At 30.4% G+C, this 16,665-nt stretch overlaps 3 protein-coding genes across 8 annotated transcripts; all 3 read right to left on the bottom strand.

The window, feature by feature from the left end:
• Positions 1-1,158: 1,158 nt before the first annotated feature.
• On the bottom strand, positions 1,159-5,504 carry LOC106754043 (probable low-specificity L-threonine aldolase 1). Of its 2 annotated transcripts, none has more exons than XM_014635978.2 (10): positions 5,296-5,504; positions 4,062-4,509; positions 3,784-3,895; positions 3,243-3,293; positions 2,686-2,757; positions 2,477-2,609; positions 2,323-2,381; positions 2,108-2,208; positions 1,722-1,788; positions 1,159-1,453 (listed from the first exon to the last, which is right to left on the bottom strand). In XM_014635978.2, exons 2-10 carry the CDS (start codon positions 4,502-4,504, stop codon positions 1,415-1,417), a joined length of 1,077 nt encoding a protein of 358 aa, XP_014491464.1. In that variant the 5' UTR covers positions 4,505-4,509; positions 5,296-5,504; the 3' UTR covers positions 1,159-1,414. The 2 variants fall into 2 exon arrangements, with proteins under 2 accessions (XP_014491464.1, XP_022633574.1); XM_022777853.1 differs by lacking the exon at positions 5,296-5,504 and adding an exon at positions 4,869-4,937.
• A 1,426-nt stretch (positions 5,505-6,930) lies between these two features.
• Positions 6,931-12,097, bottom strand: LOC106754045. Its single transcript, XM_014635983.2, has 10 exons — positions 11,923-12,097; positions 11,657-11,756; positions 11,479-11,583; positions 11,007-11,084; positions 10,132-10,187; positions 9,457-9,514; positions 9,204-9,329; positions 8,999-9,094; positions 8,336-8,407; positions 6,931-7,291 (listed from the first exon to the last, which is right to left on the bottom strand). Exons 1-10 carry the CDS (start codon positions 12,009-12,011, stop codon positions 7,229-7,231), a joined length of 843 nt encoding a protein of 280 aa, XP_014491469.1. The 5' UTR covers positions 12,012-12,097; the 3' UTR covers positions 6,931-7,228.
• A 1,002-nt stretch (positions 12,098-13,099) lies between these two features.
• LOC106754086 (transcription factor MYB4) lies at positions 13,100-15,089 on the bottom strand. 5 transcript variants are annotated; one of them, XM_022777837.1, is made up of 5 exons: positions 14,981-15,072; positions 14,765-14,830; positions 14,092-14,344; positions 13,868-13,997; positions 13,100-13,668 (listed from the first exon to the last, which is right to left on the bottom strand). In XM_022777837.1, the coding sequence occupies exons 3-5, from the start codon at positions 14,219-14,221 to the stop codon at positions 13,260-13,262; spliced, it is 669 nt and encodes a 222-aa protein (XP_022633558.1). In that variant the 5' UTR covers positions 14,222-14,344; positions 14,765-14,830; positions 14,981-15,072; the 3' UTR covers positions 13,100-13,259. The 5 variants fall into 5 exon arrangements, with proteins under 5 accessions (XP_022633558.1, XP_014491523.1, XP_022633556.1 ...); XM_014636037.2 differs by lacking the exon at positions 14,765-14,830 and having other exon boundaries at positions 14,981-15,089; XM_022777835.1 differs by having other exon boundaries at positions 14,514-15,087.
• Positions 15,090-16,665: the final 1,576 nt, after the last annotated feature.

The following is a 16,665-nucleotide window of genomic DNA, read 5'->3' on the forward strand; positions in this document are numbered from 1 at the left end:
TTTTAAAAAGAAAACAAACAATGTTAATAGAAGATTTTAAATATTGTAAATTTATATTTTATTTAATTAAATAAATTTATTTATTTTTCTTTATTTTTTTTATAATATATATATATATATATATATATATATATATATATATATATATATATATATATATATATAAATAAATAAACAGAAGCATAGAGCCCACAAGTCTTGTGAGATGTAACATCAATGCTTTTTTGAGTTTGGATTTTTTAAGAATGATGATACCATGTTATCTTTTGAAGAATGATTGATATACTTTTTTTATGCCTATTATCAGACATAAAGAGAAAGAAAAAAAATGTGATGTGACTATAAAAAGTAAACATAAAATAAGGTATGAATGAAATATATTAAAGAGGTAGAAATCTTAATTATCAAAATCTTTAAAGTTGCTTATAATACAAAGGATAAGGATAAATAATATTTTTTTAGAATATTTTAACATTATTTACGTGTTATTTTATGAGTGGTCTATAATGATATTTATAATTATTATTATTAATTATAAAATAATTTTGAACTAATCACAAAATAATACGTAAATAATATTAAAATATTATAAAAAATGTTATCAAATTGTCATTATCTTAATACAAACAAAAAATTAAAAAACTTACGGTGAGTACTTATAAACATAAATGTATAACATAGGAACTTGTGGTGTTTATTCTCTCAATTTAACACTAAAAATGTTATTAAATAACAATAGTTAATTATTATATTAACTAAATTATATGTTATTTTAGAACCTAAAAATTATTAGTACTTAAAATAGTTTTTATTATAAATAAAATTATAATTGATGTGTGAATTAAAGTTTAAATTAATATATTAATTATTAAAATTTCAACTACTTGTTACTATTTATTTTAAATTAGTTAAAATTTTTATAATTAATGTTAAACACTAGACTCTATTTCATAAATCAAATACAATTTTTATTCATAACATAAATTACTTTGAAGATCAATAATTTTTTATTAATTTATAAAACAATATTTAAATTAGTTAATATAATAATTTATTTATTTTATATTTGATTGCTATTTAATGATTTTTTTTTTGTAATAGTTTATTTACAACTAAAATAAAATAAAATTAATTTTTAAAAAAAAATTAAAATCAATATAGACAAATAAGTCACTCATATTAATTCTTAATTCCAATAATTAATATCAAGTACTTTTGCAACTAATTCTTACTAATTAAAATGCAGGAAAGGAAGAACCTCATTTTGTGGAAGATACTGAAAAATTTAAGAGTATAAAAGACTCCATAAAGCCTTCATTATACAATGTTTCAAATGCTAAAAGCTTTTCACAAAGCTTCATGCTATGGAATGGAATTTGGTGTTAGTTTTTCATGTGCCACCAAGTTGCAAACTTCAGTTGCCATTTTCATTTCGTACACCATTCACAGCTTGCTACAGTGTTCATCAAAACAGTCTTTCAATATCATCTTCCAATGTAAAATGCATGCTGATGAAATGAGCAAGTGAAGAAAGAAACACATTTTATAGGCCAAATAAGGCCAAAATTCTATGCTCATTTTGAAACTTCAAAACATAAAATAAAAAAAGAAGAAAATTGTCATTTTGAGTAACAGTATCAGATATTTTTGATGTTTCTCAAGTACTGTTGAAGATGAAGTGAAAAGTGTAGGGTTAATAATAATGGATTCCTAGTCATCACCTGAAAGCATGACAAGGTGTACTGCATGTCACTTGCAGATATTTGGTGGTGGAACACAATTCTCAATCTGCAAAAAGTAGATACTGCTCATAATTACCATAAAGTGCAATTCCTATTTATATTAATTACTAAACTAATCATATTTAGAAAACATCACTTTTTCTACACCAAAATAGTTACAAAAAGTTTTACAGTAATTTGTCTCTCAGTTCACCATAACTGCATAAAATTTCCTTAGCTATTTTGTAAAATTGAAGTACAAAAGGACTCCACATCATGGACTGGTTTCTAGTTTAGGTGAGTATATAAGAATGGGCTAAAATAATGAAAAGTTTAGTTGACTAATCAATTGCAGATTAAGAAAACAGTATAACTGCAAATAACACCTTGATGAGCCAACTGTCATGAGAAGAATACCATAGTCTTCCAAGTCCTTGCACAGCTTGGATGCTGTAGTTCCTAATCTCTCTTCAATTTCAACATATATCTGCACCATGGTATCAATCAAACATTAATTCTAATCACATCACAGAGCATCAAATCTGTTTGAGAAACAACAATGCAATTGTACTGTTATCAGTGGTCTCAACTGAATACTGACCATATTGGTTTCCACAGAAGAGGTTTTCACTCTCAGACCTTTAATTTCATTCAATCCATCTAAGACAAAAGGAAATCTTTTTGAGAAAACTAAGAAGTGCAATTTAAAGGGTGTTTAAAAAGATAAGAACAGTTAAAAGTTGAATAGCATTTACCAGCCAAAAGTTTAGCTTTCTTGTGATCACTTTCTAGCTTTTCAACATTTTCCTGTAAAGCAACAAGTGCAGCTGCACAAAGGATGCCAACTTGCCTCATTCCACCACCTAAGGTTTTTCTGAGCCTTCTAGCCTAAAATTGTATATATTTTCTGCTAGTATCAGCTTCTTTCAGAAAGGAGGTAGAATATAGATACTGTTGTATTTACCTTGCTGATAAAGCTATTGGAACCAACAATAACAGATCCAACTGGAGCACCCAGGCCTTTTGACAGACATACCTAAAATTCATGTATTCAAGGATATGATTCACAACAAAGTTTGATTAGGGTTTAAAATCTGTTAAAATCAAGAGATTTCACTTATTTTTAAAGAGGGATAACCACAGTTATAAAAGATATTCAAAAGCTGAGTAACTTTTCAATAAAGAAAAGCATCTTTTGCATAAATAACCTTCACAAGAGTTTTTCCTTCTCTTTTTTATTTGAAATTTCAAAATTTAATAACACATTATTCAACTTTTTTTAACTTCAAATCAAAGCAGCTTTTGAGAAGAAAAAAAGAACTTCCTACATCTTGAAGAATGTTCTTCTGATATGAAATTGTTTCTGAAGTGAGAAACAGATTAAGATGTATACTCCTTAATTATAACTTACACCTATAGATACAATCTTATTTACTCCCTTTAAAAATAGAGTAGTCACTTCTGAATAGCCTTTCCATGAATTTTGTGCAAAAGAAGAAAAATGAGAAAAGAAAAACACACCGAAACTGAATCAGCTGCTTGAACGAGCCTACCCACAGGGACACCTAGTGCCTGAAAGTGCATGATAACACAAAAGGGTAAACAAAAAGGCATATGATGAGGCACAAAAGAACTGAAAGCAAGATCTGCAATAAAACTACAGTAATAAGAAAATACAATAGACAATATCAAAGCACTCACTGAAAAAGCAAGAACCCAGATTCATTTCTATCTGGAAATGCCAATGCCACATTTATGTAGTTATTTCTAGAGTTAAGTTGAACCATACATGGTATAAAAGTAACCAAATTTTTGATGGAGAACTTTTTTGCTGACACATGTTGTTTACACAAACAGATGTACTCATAAAGCATATAGTGGAATCAAAATCTATCTTACTTTACCTTATTGGAGATCTAAGGCTGACAGATATTATTTACACATTTCTTAAGTATTCATCTAGCTAGGTGCATTTCAGGCACAAGTTTATATCCTTGCAGTGAAATTACTCAGTTTTTGGACAAAATAAAAATCAATACTAATTAACAGAAAATTTACTTACAACTGATGCATTAAATATTCGGGCTCCATCAATGTGAAGCTTCAATCCATGCTTTTTAGCAACCTCTCCTACTCTGTCTGTATATTCAACTGAAAGACATCTACCACCACAGCTGCATTCAAGAAAACATACCAACCACTGATACTGCTTATGTCCTTAAGAGAAATCTAATAATGTAATCTTAATGCTTGTGTATGTAGCTGATTTCACAAGGGACTTTTTTATTATTGTTGTAATATTGTACTATCTAGAAAAATTTGGACAGAATAATTGCTTACTTTCCATGAGTATTTTCCAAGCAAATAAGCCTTGTGGTTGGATATACTAACTCTCCCTTTGGATCTCTGATTGCAGCCTCGATTAAATCAATGTCCATTGTTCCATCTTCATTGTTTTTAACCGTTCTTGGATGCACACCTCCAAGGGTTGCAATGCCTCCATTCTCGTAAATGTGTATGTGGGAATCATCACCAAGAATAACTTCACTTCCTCTAATGTCACAATGCACAAGCACAGATATAAGGTTGGCCATGGTGCCTGATGGAACAAAAAGTGCAGCTTCCTTTCCCAATAACTTTGCCATCTCTGTCTCCAAGCGAAAACAGGAGGGGTCACGTCCAAGAACATCATCATCAACCTCAGCACTTGCCATAGCACCTCGCATTGCTTCAGTTGGTTTTGTCACTGTATCTGACCGAAGATCAACTATCTTAGCTACCATTTTCTCTGCCACCAAAACAAGCCACAAGGTAGACGTTTTGAGCCATAGTTGCTCTTAGTACAAAATTACAAACACACAATCATACAGTGACCTTTTTTGCAACCATTCTTGGATTCAAATTCCATAATTACTAGACATTTATGTTCCCTGTGGTGCACTATATATCATCTTGAAATAGTCTATATGATTTTTATGTTGTCTGTAACAAAAGGAGCATAATGGAACTGAACTGTGATTAAACCAATCTTAATTAAAAATTCATAGAAAAAATTATAAATACACTTGAAAAGTATGATGGTTAAAATTTTTACTACACATTCATTACAAACATTGATGCTTAACTGTCAATCAAGTTTAAACTCACTTTAACATCGGAACATCTTTACATCTTTAGCACATACTTCCGATTGATTGGAGGACAACTTAACAGAAGAGAAAATAACATTAGAACATGTGATTAGGAAATTACTTTAAGTGAATTTTCGACTCTATACATTGAATAAAGGGACAAATATAGAGCATTTACATGCTCGAGCTCTTCAATGATTTTGAGTTAAACTAAGAATTTCATAAAAACAAATCTTTTTCTCAACTAGGTTTCATGCACAGACATGTTCAACAAGGTATCTGAAGAAGAATTATCACCTGTAATAGTTCAGCTAATTACTCTCAATTTAGTTCAGAGGAAAAGATATGAAGACAGAAATATATATATAGCTGCAAAGAACATGGGAGAAACAAAGAAAGTGGAACAGATTAAAGTCACAGAAATTTTGAAGGAAATTAATTACCTAGATTGGGTACTCCAACAAGATTGCAAGCAAACCAATTTAAGTGTGATCAAGTTAACCGTATCTATAGTACACACTTATGTTTCAAGAACTGTGTTGGAGTGCATGCTATGCTTCAAGATTTGAGGAGGATGAAGAATAAATGAGTTTAATTACTAAGATATTACAAGGAAGAAAAAAGGAATCATACTGTCATTTTGTATATGCATAATCAGATGTTTTTGTTTTTACTTGCTCTGAAAGTCTTTAAACATAATTTCAAATTGACTACTCTAATAAATTATTAACATTTGTATTTCTTTTCTTAATAAAGTACATCATTGTAATTTATATAATACGTTATTGAATTGTCAATTCATATTATGAGCAGAGTGCAGTTTCAATGGATTCCTCCACCAATTATTGGTTTGTTTTTATGCATTGTGTCGTCTATTCTGTCCCATTACAGCCACTAATAAAATTTGAAACGGTACACACAAATAATTTAAGTTTTTGTCTGTCTCTCTATCATAATGTGTATGACATTTCTTATAAAACTAATATCCTATCGGTTCAGTCTTATTTATATTATATAATTCAGTTTTGCAGTGCCAATAAAAGCTCCACTTGACACTTTATTTTATATGAAAACATTAATATTTGAGACAAATACTATGTTTATATAATTTATACAACAACTCTTTCACACAGTCAGTCTTATAATTGTATTTATTATACAAATGAATAGAAAACAGTCATCTTCCTGATGGGACAACCGACTGTGTTAGCTCCTAAAGCACCAAAAAGAGGATCTAACCTCTCTACAAACCTACCACACATTTTCTTTCTCTCATCACAATATGGTGTCTGTTTTTCAGTCTTCTTCAATGGCAAAATACCAAACAGAACATTACAAAACAAAAATACATATCTCACCATCTCATTGACTCCTTCTTTGCTATCTTGGCATCTTAACAAGATCGCACCACCAAAAGCCTAAAAAAGAATCATGTATGATTTCTTATTCTTATTTGGTTTTTAATGCTATTTAATTTAGTATATTACTATGTGACATTTATGCATTCAATCCATTCTAAATGGTAGTATAACATATTCAACAAACTTATCTTAAATGAATATTTTCTAAATCACTTATTTAGAAGGAGATATAATTATTTATTGAAATGATTTGAAAACTGTCTTATATTTTAAAATGAGTAGATTTGACACAAAATAGTTCCAGAAAAGTATAAACAAACGAATTCAAACTTTGTTAAAAAAGCAAAAAATGAAAAAACTTATTTATAAAATAAACAGATTGAACATACACATAAAAAATTGCTTATTTTATTAAAAAAAATACTTTTGGAAAAAACAAAAAACAAACTGACCCATTATACCAATTTTCCATCATAAAAATAAGTTGATGTTGAATTCAAATTAACCTATATCGTTTTTCCCGTTGAAATCGAGAAAACCATTGACACAACAAGCGACTTAATCCTTCAACGTATGGAACTTAACCAAATTATACATTTTCCCAACATAATTACAGTTTTGTCGTATGAAAGTGTGTAACTATCTCATTCATGGACACGGTCAAATAAAGCATCTTACATTGCATGATGGTAGTCCAAGACGTAAATGACCATTTCATTTACTTGGCAATAAAATGGAATAAATAAACGATAAAAACGAGCGAGAGTGCGTGACTGTATGTGCCACTATGATATGTGAATAGTCAAAATGAATATAAAGACACCCCAAAGAAAAAAGTAAAAAAGTAGCATAAGAAAGTTAACACAATTCCTGCTATATTAAAACAAGGAAAAAGTACATCTCTTTTGACAAAATTTGAGCTAACACTAGTAGGAACAAAAGCAAGAAATGTGCGAAAAAAGATAAAAATGGATGATGACGATGCGTGTTTTCTTCGTCTTCAAGGCAAGCTCCACTATCTATAATAAGATGCCATGATATAAAGCATCACTGCCGATGAAGTGGTGATTACCAATTCCTGCAGATACCATAACGGCTGTCAACTTAGCAGAAATACACACTGACCAATAGGATAGATACTAACTAGGATTAGCATTCAGCAATAAAAAAAACTGACAAATAAAACTAGTAACTAGAGAGGTGTGTATCTTATTTACAGAGTAAATAAAAAACCAATGTGCATGCCATAAAAATGTGTCATTCAAGAAACAGCTTCTTTGTTATGGCAGACAAGAAACCAGACTAGTCCCACCATCACCCGTGGACCATGTTGCATGCTACGCGTAAATTTAGTTTAAATGACATTATTGGCCTCTCAAAGATGATAGCAACACAACCCTGGTCCTCCATTTATAGATAGATACATCAAATCAATAATATGATCAAATTGGTTTAAAATTTCACATTTTACCATTAAATTGGTTTTTGAAGGAAAACCAATGTCACTAATTATTATCAAAGCAACAATCTTTTGGGGAACCAATCTAATCTCACATACATCTTTAGAGGCCCAAAATGGCTGTTAATTATATGGCTAATGAAAAATATATCATGGAAATTTTATATTGTAGAGGATAAACTGGCAGTTGAATTACATTCGACCACAATGAATTCATGAAATATTAGCTGATACCTTCAACTGTTCAAGGGAAAAAATCTCTGTCATTGCACCTGTGCTTCGTAAAATTTATTTTAATACACAATCTAAATTCATCTGCTATTTAAGAAACATAGCCACTAAACTAGCTATCCTTATCCTAGTTCACAACAATTTGATACTTCAATCGCAACCCATCCCCTCATCACGTGTATTAAAAGACAATACTCACGTAACGGAGAAAAAGTTTTAAATCAATAACCATGAGATCATTTTTCTCTTATCTGCATTAGGCAAATAGGGAACAAAATGTATTTGGCAAGATAATTCACATAAAGAATGTCCCAACGTTTTAAAGGCAAAAAACCTGCTTGGCACACATCATATTATTCACAAGGATAGAGGACAGTTTTATCTTAATATATTTCAAGCCATGAGGGGCGCTCTCATTGATTTATAGTATACCTGATTGTTGTACAAAAGAGCAGGAATAAAACCACCTGCAAACTCAATTATGTTCAAAATAAAAGTATATGCCTGCATGAGAAGAACAAGAAAGTATTAATTTTCATTTGGAAAATTAAATAATTATGAGACATGCCCATGCCAACGTGTAAAGATGATAAGAAAAAAGAGAACTTGAGCCACATTCAACTAGGATGAATATTGAGTGACAAATAAATAGAATATCCAACTTCCAAAAAAAAAAAAAAAACTACAACTACGTGGTAAAAACTAGTCAGGGCATCATTTGCCTGGTTCCGTACTAGTGGAAGTCAAACAGGCTACAAAATATAAATTCCGTAGTTTGGCTACCGTGGTTTTCTTCATTCAAAAAAGAGATTCAATATAGATAAAAAAAAAAAAAAAAAAAAAAAAAAAAAAAAAAAAAAAAAAAAAAAAAAAACATAATTGATGCATCATACCATAATGAACAATTTAGTTTCACATAAAGCAAAATAGGAAAAGAGGGTAAAAAGATGAATTGATCCCTCTCTCCCTTCTTGTCTTTTTCTTGTTACAGGATAAAAAAACTATATGTATATCAATTGAAAGGGAAGCCAAGAATTTGGGATATCAAAGTACTGATCCATGAGTCACACCAAAAGATCTAAAGAATCATCATACCAAAGATGAAATTGCTACACATCCAAAAACCAAAGCCAGTGCTCGGAGCAGTCTTTTCCCCATGCGCAATCCTTCTCCTGTGTCTTCACCCTCTTCCTGTAGCCAACAATAGCATGAACTATACAATTCTACTAGTAATTCAATGCAGTGCAAAAACAGAATTCATATATTTCACAAATGTGCTGACATAGAAGATGAGACTCACATTATATATGCGGGTTACAGGAGATTCAAAGGCTTTTAACTTCTCAAAAAGCCTATAAACAAAGGCAAAGGCTAAAAACTGCAAAGGTTTGTATTCAGCACTGCGCTTGACAAGGATCCATGCTGTCTGCAGAAAGATGATAAATAACTCTGCTTAAATACTACATTTTAAGACATAAGTCACAAGATTGATATGGTTTAGTATTGATATTTTCCCAAAAAATTAAATAAATAACTATCTTTATCCAACTCACAAAAACAGCTGATATTGCCAAGTTTATGCGTGTGTCATTTTGACTTGATTTAGTAAACCTGAAATTACATACAAAATAACATCAAAAGTTACAAAGTAGCCATCAATAGAGTGATAGTGATAAGGGGAGAAACAATGATTTGAATAAAAAGAAAACAATGAGAAATAAATGTAATCCATCTACGCAAGCAAGAAAAATGATATTTTCCTTCCAAACTGTTATTTATAAAACATCTAAAAAAATCTAATCCAAATAGAGATGATTCCAATCCAAGCATCACCTTCTCATAATACAAGAGTATACGGATATCCTAATTAATACTATTTGTTTGATGGTTTGATTGAGTGATTGCTTGATTCAGCTTAATTTAGAGAGAAATATCACTTGTTTTTGTCTTGTTTCTAAAAGAGCTATTGAAATAGATTAGATTTACAAAATTTGGCAAAACCTTATTTTTTCTGGGAGGTGGGGAGAAGGTCGTAATTCATAAAGGGGAGATGACTGTCATACGGTAAAGCAATCTATAGAAATCCTGGCTGTGATTACTAGAGAAGTTAAATATTAAATCATCCATTAAAGTAAGAATTACCAGATATTTTAGTAACCTAATGGTAGCAACGACAATATACAGCAAAAAAAATACATTGTTACTAATCATAAGCAGAAACACCAAACCTTGGCCCCCAAGGTAGAATTGGCTGCTTGTCAGCATACTTAATCTCCTTTGAAACCTGCATTTAGTTTAATACACAATTAAGATTTGGAGATGCAAACAAAATAACAAATTTGAATCTAGGGCAGTGCTAGCATTACACTCTTAAGCATCATTCCTCACACTTCATTCTATTGGTTAAAATTTATTGGCGACTACAAAATTACACGTGAAGATAAAAATACCAGTGTTTTCAAATGAGTGTGTTGCTAGCATTTATCTTGGGTCAGATGCTTGGGAAAAAATAGGAAGAAGGCACAAAACATACTTAAATGAACATCTTTTTTTCATAAAAAGTATCTCCTAGGGAAATATTTCTGCGTTCTTCAGTATCTACTAACAAACCACTGTATATAGACACGGAAGCATTAATAGCTGAAGAAAAAATCATGACTGTCGTATACTCTCTCAATATCCACTACCCACGCTAAGCATAAAAGATTTGCATGGCTGGAGAAAAACTAATTTTTGTGGTACACTATGAATAGAATTATCTAACTTCACCCTCCACGGCACAAAGAATATAGTGAACAATATCGAGTTCAAGATAATATGGTATTATTTCCTCCAAATTCTACATGACCATAATTTATAGGCACTCTGGGTTCATTTAGAAAAGATAAAAACAGTAAAAAGAGATGTTCTACAAAATTATGGCTACTTCGTCAAAGTAAGTCCAGTGAATATTGAAAGCATCATATACATCCAAAATTAAATTAACAAAAGTAACTTGCACCTCAAACGGAATTTAAACACTAAGCACTTCACTGTTATTATGCCTTCAAGTTATATGCGCGATTTTAACAGTCCACAGAAAGAAAGATTGCCCTACATTTACCTTAAATGATCCAAAAGTTACACCCTTTTTCCGATTAGTCAACTGAGCCATCATGAGTTTGTCATATGCCTTTTCCAGCTGAATTATACATTCACAGCGCACAACATCCCACACATTAGTGCATTAAACTTTGAGAGAAAAAAAAAAATCAAATATCAATACACATCACTAAGAACCTCAAAATAAAGGAATAATAGGCTCTTGTATCCCATAAGTGAGCTCTACTTTGGAGGACAGGCATTATAAGTAAACTCAACAATATTATACATATTGCACAGCTCCTACATATTGTTAACTTCCAAATACGGATGCAGCAAATCAACCTCGACCATTTCAAACTTGGGAAACTACTTGCCATATCAGCAATGACAATGCAGACTGTTCCGTAATATTACATGGTTGGAATGCCGATAGTCATGAAAACCATTTCACACAAAAAAAAAAAAGGAAAAAATAAAAAAAGTCGACCTACTCTGGAAGCAGTTGCTTCATCGCCCTTCATCTCAGCTTCCTTCTTTCTTTTTGCATAAGCTGCCTTGACCATGTCAAATTTCTCAAGAGGGCTTACACCTAGCACCTACATGACATGACAGAAACTAAGATAAAATTCGAACAACTTCAAATTTCAAAGAGTAGATTTTACTCTTTACCTCATAAGGATTAAAGTCACCATCGGAATTAGAGCTCCCTGCCGCAGATGCAGCAGCACAGACAATCTTTCTATCACTCCATGTTGCTGTCTGGGGAAACCTGAAAATCGACACCGAACTGCATTCTATTAACCGTAGAAATGATGTCGACGAAGATAAGATAAGAAACGCGTCGTATGCGAAAAACAAACAAATTCGAAGGAAAAGTAAATTCGTTCTTTGATTGTTACAAATGGAAAGGAAAAGAGGGAGAAATGGATGACGACCTGAGAGAGGTTGAAACTTTGGGACGGAGATTGCTGCTGGAAAAGCTCAATTTGGGGCAGTGCAGAATGTTTGAGATTCCTAGAGCCATTGATGCACTGTTATCTCTCTCACTTTATGTCTCAAATTTTAGTTTCATAGGGTTTTGCTTTATCTTTCACGCTTTCTTCTTTCAAACTTTTCTTGTTGCATGCTACTTCTAAATTTTATTTTTTTTTCACGATAATTAAAGTTAGAAAAAACAATTATTATTTTTTTTATGAAATTATTAAAGTTAGAAATTTGATTCTAACACACCAAATTGTTTTTTATTCTAACCCAAAAAACAATGAAGAAAACTTGAAATCCTAAATCAAAAACTTTGAACATGAGACAATTGATTTTTTTTTAGAATATTTATATGTTTGAATTGATAAATATCATCACTACTAATTGAGCCCTTGTATAATACATTTTTTATAACGTAACAAAACATTTTATATGAAGAAGAAAAACCTAATACAGAATATAATGAAAAATTGTCTGTTATATAAAGAAAGAACCAATTGATTTTATTTAAAAAATTTATTAATAAAAATAAAAAATGGAAAGATATATGGTATATCACTGTTAGTATTTTTTTTTTAAAAAAAATCATCTAATTGATGCAGTTTTTCAAAAGTTAAAATGTTATTAAAACTTTTCAAAAGATGAAGACTAACTTAAAACTTGTTGGTTAAAGGAAAAGCCAAACAAGTAACTTAAAACTTTTTTGATTAAAGGAGAAACCAAACAAGTAATCAAGTCTTATTAAAAATAAGGAAGAATCAGTACCTAAACGTTTAGCATCTGGTGGTACTTATCATATCCAAAATCTGCCCAGATTTACTACTCAAAGAAGGTGATGTTTTCGTAAGAACTTTTTATTGTAATTCAATTAAAATATGTAAAAATAAGTTTATTTTTATTAATAAAAGTTAATTAATAAGTAAATTTTATCAATTGTGAACTTTCAAACAAAGATTACAGGTACTATTTTAATGTAGTAGCATTATGAGGAAAAGATGAAAGATTTCATTTGAATTCACCATTTTTCTATCTATTTGAAAGATCATGATCCACATGTGTCTCTTTAAATGTAGAAATTCTATTAACCAAAATTATTTTAATGTTCAAATTTGTATTGTAACTGCCCAACTCTTATCCAGTTTTTATTAACAAAAATTATTCATTCATCTTTAGTTTTCATCTTCCAATTTGAACCTTCAAAAAGGATTTTAAGTTTTTTTACACAAACACCAATTAAGCTGAAACCAGAGGTTGACTTCGAAGCTGATAAACAAACTATATATCATGCATCCTAATGTCCTAGATTCTCATTGTCTCGTGATGTTTGCCCTGATTTGATGAATATATTGTACCAAAACTCCATTTCTTCACTTATCTGACAAGAATCATGATTGTCCTCAGTTTCTCCAAAAGTATCTGAGGGGACTGCACCATAAAATCCAGTACCTACAATAGGTGGATTGATTGGATTCTTCCTTGAGGGTAAACCGTAATTGTCAATCATTACATTTCCATAGGCACTAGAAACTGCACTTGAACTTGATGAACTATTTGCTTGTGCCTCTTGCAAAATATGCGATGAAGCATTGCCATTTATATGCACTCCACTTTTTTGGATCCTCTTCTTCAAATGGGTATGCCAAAAATTCTTTATTTCGTTGTCTGTTCTTCCGGGTAAGCTTGTCGCTATAGCAGACCACCTAAGCATCAAGGGTGATCATCGTCAATTTTTCACATTTTCTTACTTAACCAAATTCAGTCCTATACATGTTAATTACATCTCTTACATTAAATCATAATAATACTAGGAAATCATATTCATGGTGTTTCATGCACGTAGGGAAGACAATAGAAAGAACCAGAAGACATTACAATGAATACATGTTATTAGATGCCCACCTATTTCCAAGAATTTCATGCAGCTTTAGGATGGTATCTTCTTCTTCCTTGCTGAATTTCCCTCGTTTAATATCTGGCCTTAGGTAATTTATCCAACGAAGCCTGCAACTCTTGCCACACCTTAACAATCCTGATTAAACAACCATATCATATAATCATACATATGTTTGTTTAACCTTTGCCTGTTTACAGAGAAAATGTTGCTAACTAGAAGAAGAACTTACCAGCTTGTTTAGGAAGGGCACGCCAGTTACCATGGCCATATCGTTGAATATGAGAAACCAATATCTGGTCTTCCTCTGCAGTCCAAGGTCCCTTCTTCATTCCCATTCTCTCACAGCAAGGAGTCTTCATAGTCACTGCTTGCTTCACAGCACAACACAATAATGTGTGCCCTTTTCCTCTGTACTATGGAGTAGTAATAACTTTGGTGGCCGCTTAAGCTCTTTCAAGGTAGCTTCGGTTCCTTTATGATTACTATACCAGAGAAAATGAACATGTGGTCCAAATAAACAGCATGGCTTTCAAAACAAAAGTGCATGATAGTGATCACATGATCGATGACATCCCCTTTTGTGTGATAAAATTCCAAACTAAAGCACGCACGCACACAGAAACTGTTGAAATAAAATTAAAAAAAACATACATAATCAGATTTGTAATGATGTTTAGAGAGATGTAGCACTAGAAGAAACTGCTCCTATAATTTTATATGCATTGTGTGAGAAAGTAGCATTGGTTTGTAGAATCCAACTCCAAAGGAGTTTCCAGGTTGCTTCTCTTGTAAACTTAGGGCATCTGGTAAAGGCTAAAAGTAATGATTGTTTTGGGCAGATAGGTCAAAAGTAGTATGCGCGCGGCAGGAACATTATGCACTTCTTGATCATGTTTTCTTACTGTTTCTGCCGCCTCTTTCCATTGTCCCCGTGAAGTGCTAGTTACTATCTTCAATCTAATGCTTTTCTTTTTCCCCAATTTTCGATTTTCCCAGTCACGTATAACAACAAACACGTTAGCTACATTATATATACATGAAAAAACATGCTCAAAATTTATAAAATTATTCAAATCTTCCAAATATTCTTAATTACACACATAAAACGTTGAACTCACTGTTCTGCGCACTACCATTGATGATGAAGAAGAAGAAGAGTACGGGCTTTGAATCCATGCAATGCTCTTTCTCCTCTTCTTCTCACTCTGTGCTGTGCTAGGCAAAAAAATAACGATTTCTTGAAAATTATTAAAAATTTTAATATTTTAAGTGTCGTTCTTATTTCTCAATAAAAAAAATATTTATATACTATTTACTTTTTATATTTAAATAATAAAATTCTCTTTGTTATGATATCTTTAGATTAATTAAATTAAAAAAAAATATCCATACACAAAAATGCTTCGGTCACCTTTATGAAATGTGTGTCGGCATGCCATCTCAAAGTAATTAAATTAAAGTGAAAAAAATAAATATTTTTTTTACAATAATTAATATTATTATTATTATTGTCATGAGATATATAATAATATTAGTAATGCAAGATTTGACAGAATAATCTATCTCCGTATCTCTTTGGGCTAATTAGCTTTAGCGTAGGTCAAATCATGATGATAAAGGTTGACTTAGTGTTAGGAAAAAGAAGCTCTTCTTTTCTTATATTATTAATTAATGTACTAAAACATTTATGCATATCTCAATTTCCAAAACATTGAACTTGGACCACCATCGCAAAACTCAAACAATCACATCACATGTTGTCCCTTTGTTTTATATTTAATTTGTAATATTTTTATGGTTTAATTGGTTCTTTTGTCCCCAATTTGGTTGAAGTGTGTCAATTTTGTTTTCTTTAGAAAAATGTCAATTTCGTAATATGGAGACTTGATTGATACAAATTTCATAACGGAAATGACTTGATTAATACAAATTTTTTCTATATGGAGACAAAATTGACATTTTTCTAAAAGGAGACGAATTTGACACAGCAATTAAACCTATTTTTATTACAGTGAAATTTGAGTTATTGATAATGTTTCACAACATATTTTATATTTAAATATGTAATTGAGAAAATTAATTTAAAAATAAAGCCAACAAACTCAAAGAAAGAGTTTGCATCTAATTTAAATATAGGTATTACTTGATTTCTCCGTACGGTAAAAGAATAGTTAATTAGTTATTTTTGCTTAATTAATCTATTAATATTAGACATTATAAAAAAATATGTCTAACAAACAATAAATACAGTTAAAATAAACAATAACTCAATTTTAATATCATATTACATGTTAAGGAAATGATTTTTAAATCTAACTTATTTCACAAAAAACAATTTGTAAGATAAAATTTAGACCAATCTATATATTTTAAAATGATTTATTTATAGTTGATATAGACTCTCAACAAATATAATAACGTGTTGGCTATTAATAAAAGAAATATTAAAAATTAAATGAAATGAGTAAATAATTTTTGTAATTTTTTTTTTATATTTCTACTCTTAATCGATATTTAAAGAATGTGATTAGTTTTTTCTCACTGCATTTTATTAAATATTGGTTAAAATATAAAAGTTAAAACATGTTTTAAGGTTTCCGTTTGTTTAATTTATAAATCGAGTATATATAAGAAAGTTACTAACATTGTCATAAACAAGATTACCTGTAATTAATCAAACATGTGGCTTTATTTATTTACTTTTTACAATATTTAAAGATGATTTATTTTCTTTTATATCTGTGTATAAATAGTATTAACTTTTTAATGCAATGCCAAAAAAAGACTAGATTATTTAAAAGAT

Source organism: Vigna radiata, unplaced genomic scaffold (genome assembly GCF_000741045.1).
Source record: "Vigna radiata var. radiata cultivar VC1973A unplaced genomic scaffold, Vradiata_ver6 scaffold_83, whole genome shotgun sequence".
Lineage (NCBI taxonomy): Eukaryota > Viridiplantae > Streptophyta > Magnoliopsida > Fabales > Fabaceae > Vigna > Vigna radiata.

Excerpts from the sequence above, each read along its gene's own strand:
- LOC106754043 (XM_014635978.2), bottom strand. The coding sequence starts at position 4,504 with ATGGTAGCTAAGATAGTTGATCTTCGGTCAGATACAGTGACAAAACCA. Across the intron at positions 3,294-3,783 it reads GAATATTTAATGCATCAGTT|GCACTAGGTGTCCCTGTGGG; the intron begins GTAAGTAAATTT and ends ATGCACTTTCAG. Across the intron at positions 2,610-2,685 it reads CCAATAGCTTTATCAGCAAG|GCTAGAAGGCTCAGAAAAAC; the intron begins GTAAATACAACA and ends ATACAATTTTAG.
- LOC106754045 (XM_014635983.2), bottom strand. The coding sequence starts at position 12,011 with ATGGCTCTAGGAATCTCAAACATTCTGCACTGCCCCAAATTGAGCTTT. Across the intron at positions 9,515-10,131 it reads ATTCTACCTTGGGGGCCAAG|GTTTACTAAATCAAGTCAAA; the intron begins GTTTGGTGTTTC and ends ATGTAATTTCAG. Across the intron at positions 7,292-8,335 it reads CTCTTTTGTACAACAATCAG|GAATTGGTAATCACCACTTC; the intron begins GTATACTATAAA and ends TGGTATCTGCAG.
- LOC106754086 (XM_014636037.2), bottom strand. The coding sequence starts at position 14,221 with ATGAAGACTCCTTGCTGTGAGAGAATGGGAATGAAGAAGGGACCTTGG. Across the intron at positions 13,998-14,091 it reads TGCCCTTCCTAAACAAGCTG|GATTGTTAAGGTGTGGCAAG; the intron begins GTAAGTTCTTCT and ends TTGTTTAATCAG. Across the intron at positions 13,669-13,867 it reads CATGAAATTCTTGGAAATAG|GTGGTCTGCTATAGCGACAA; the intron begins GTGGGCATCTAA and ends CTTGATGCTTAG.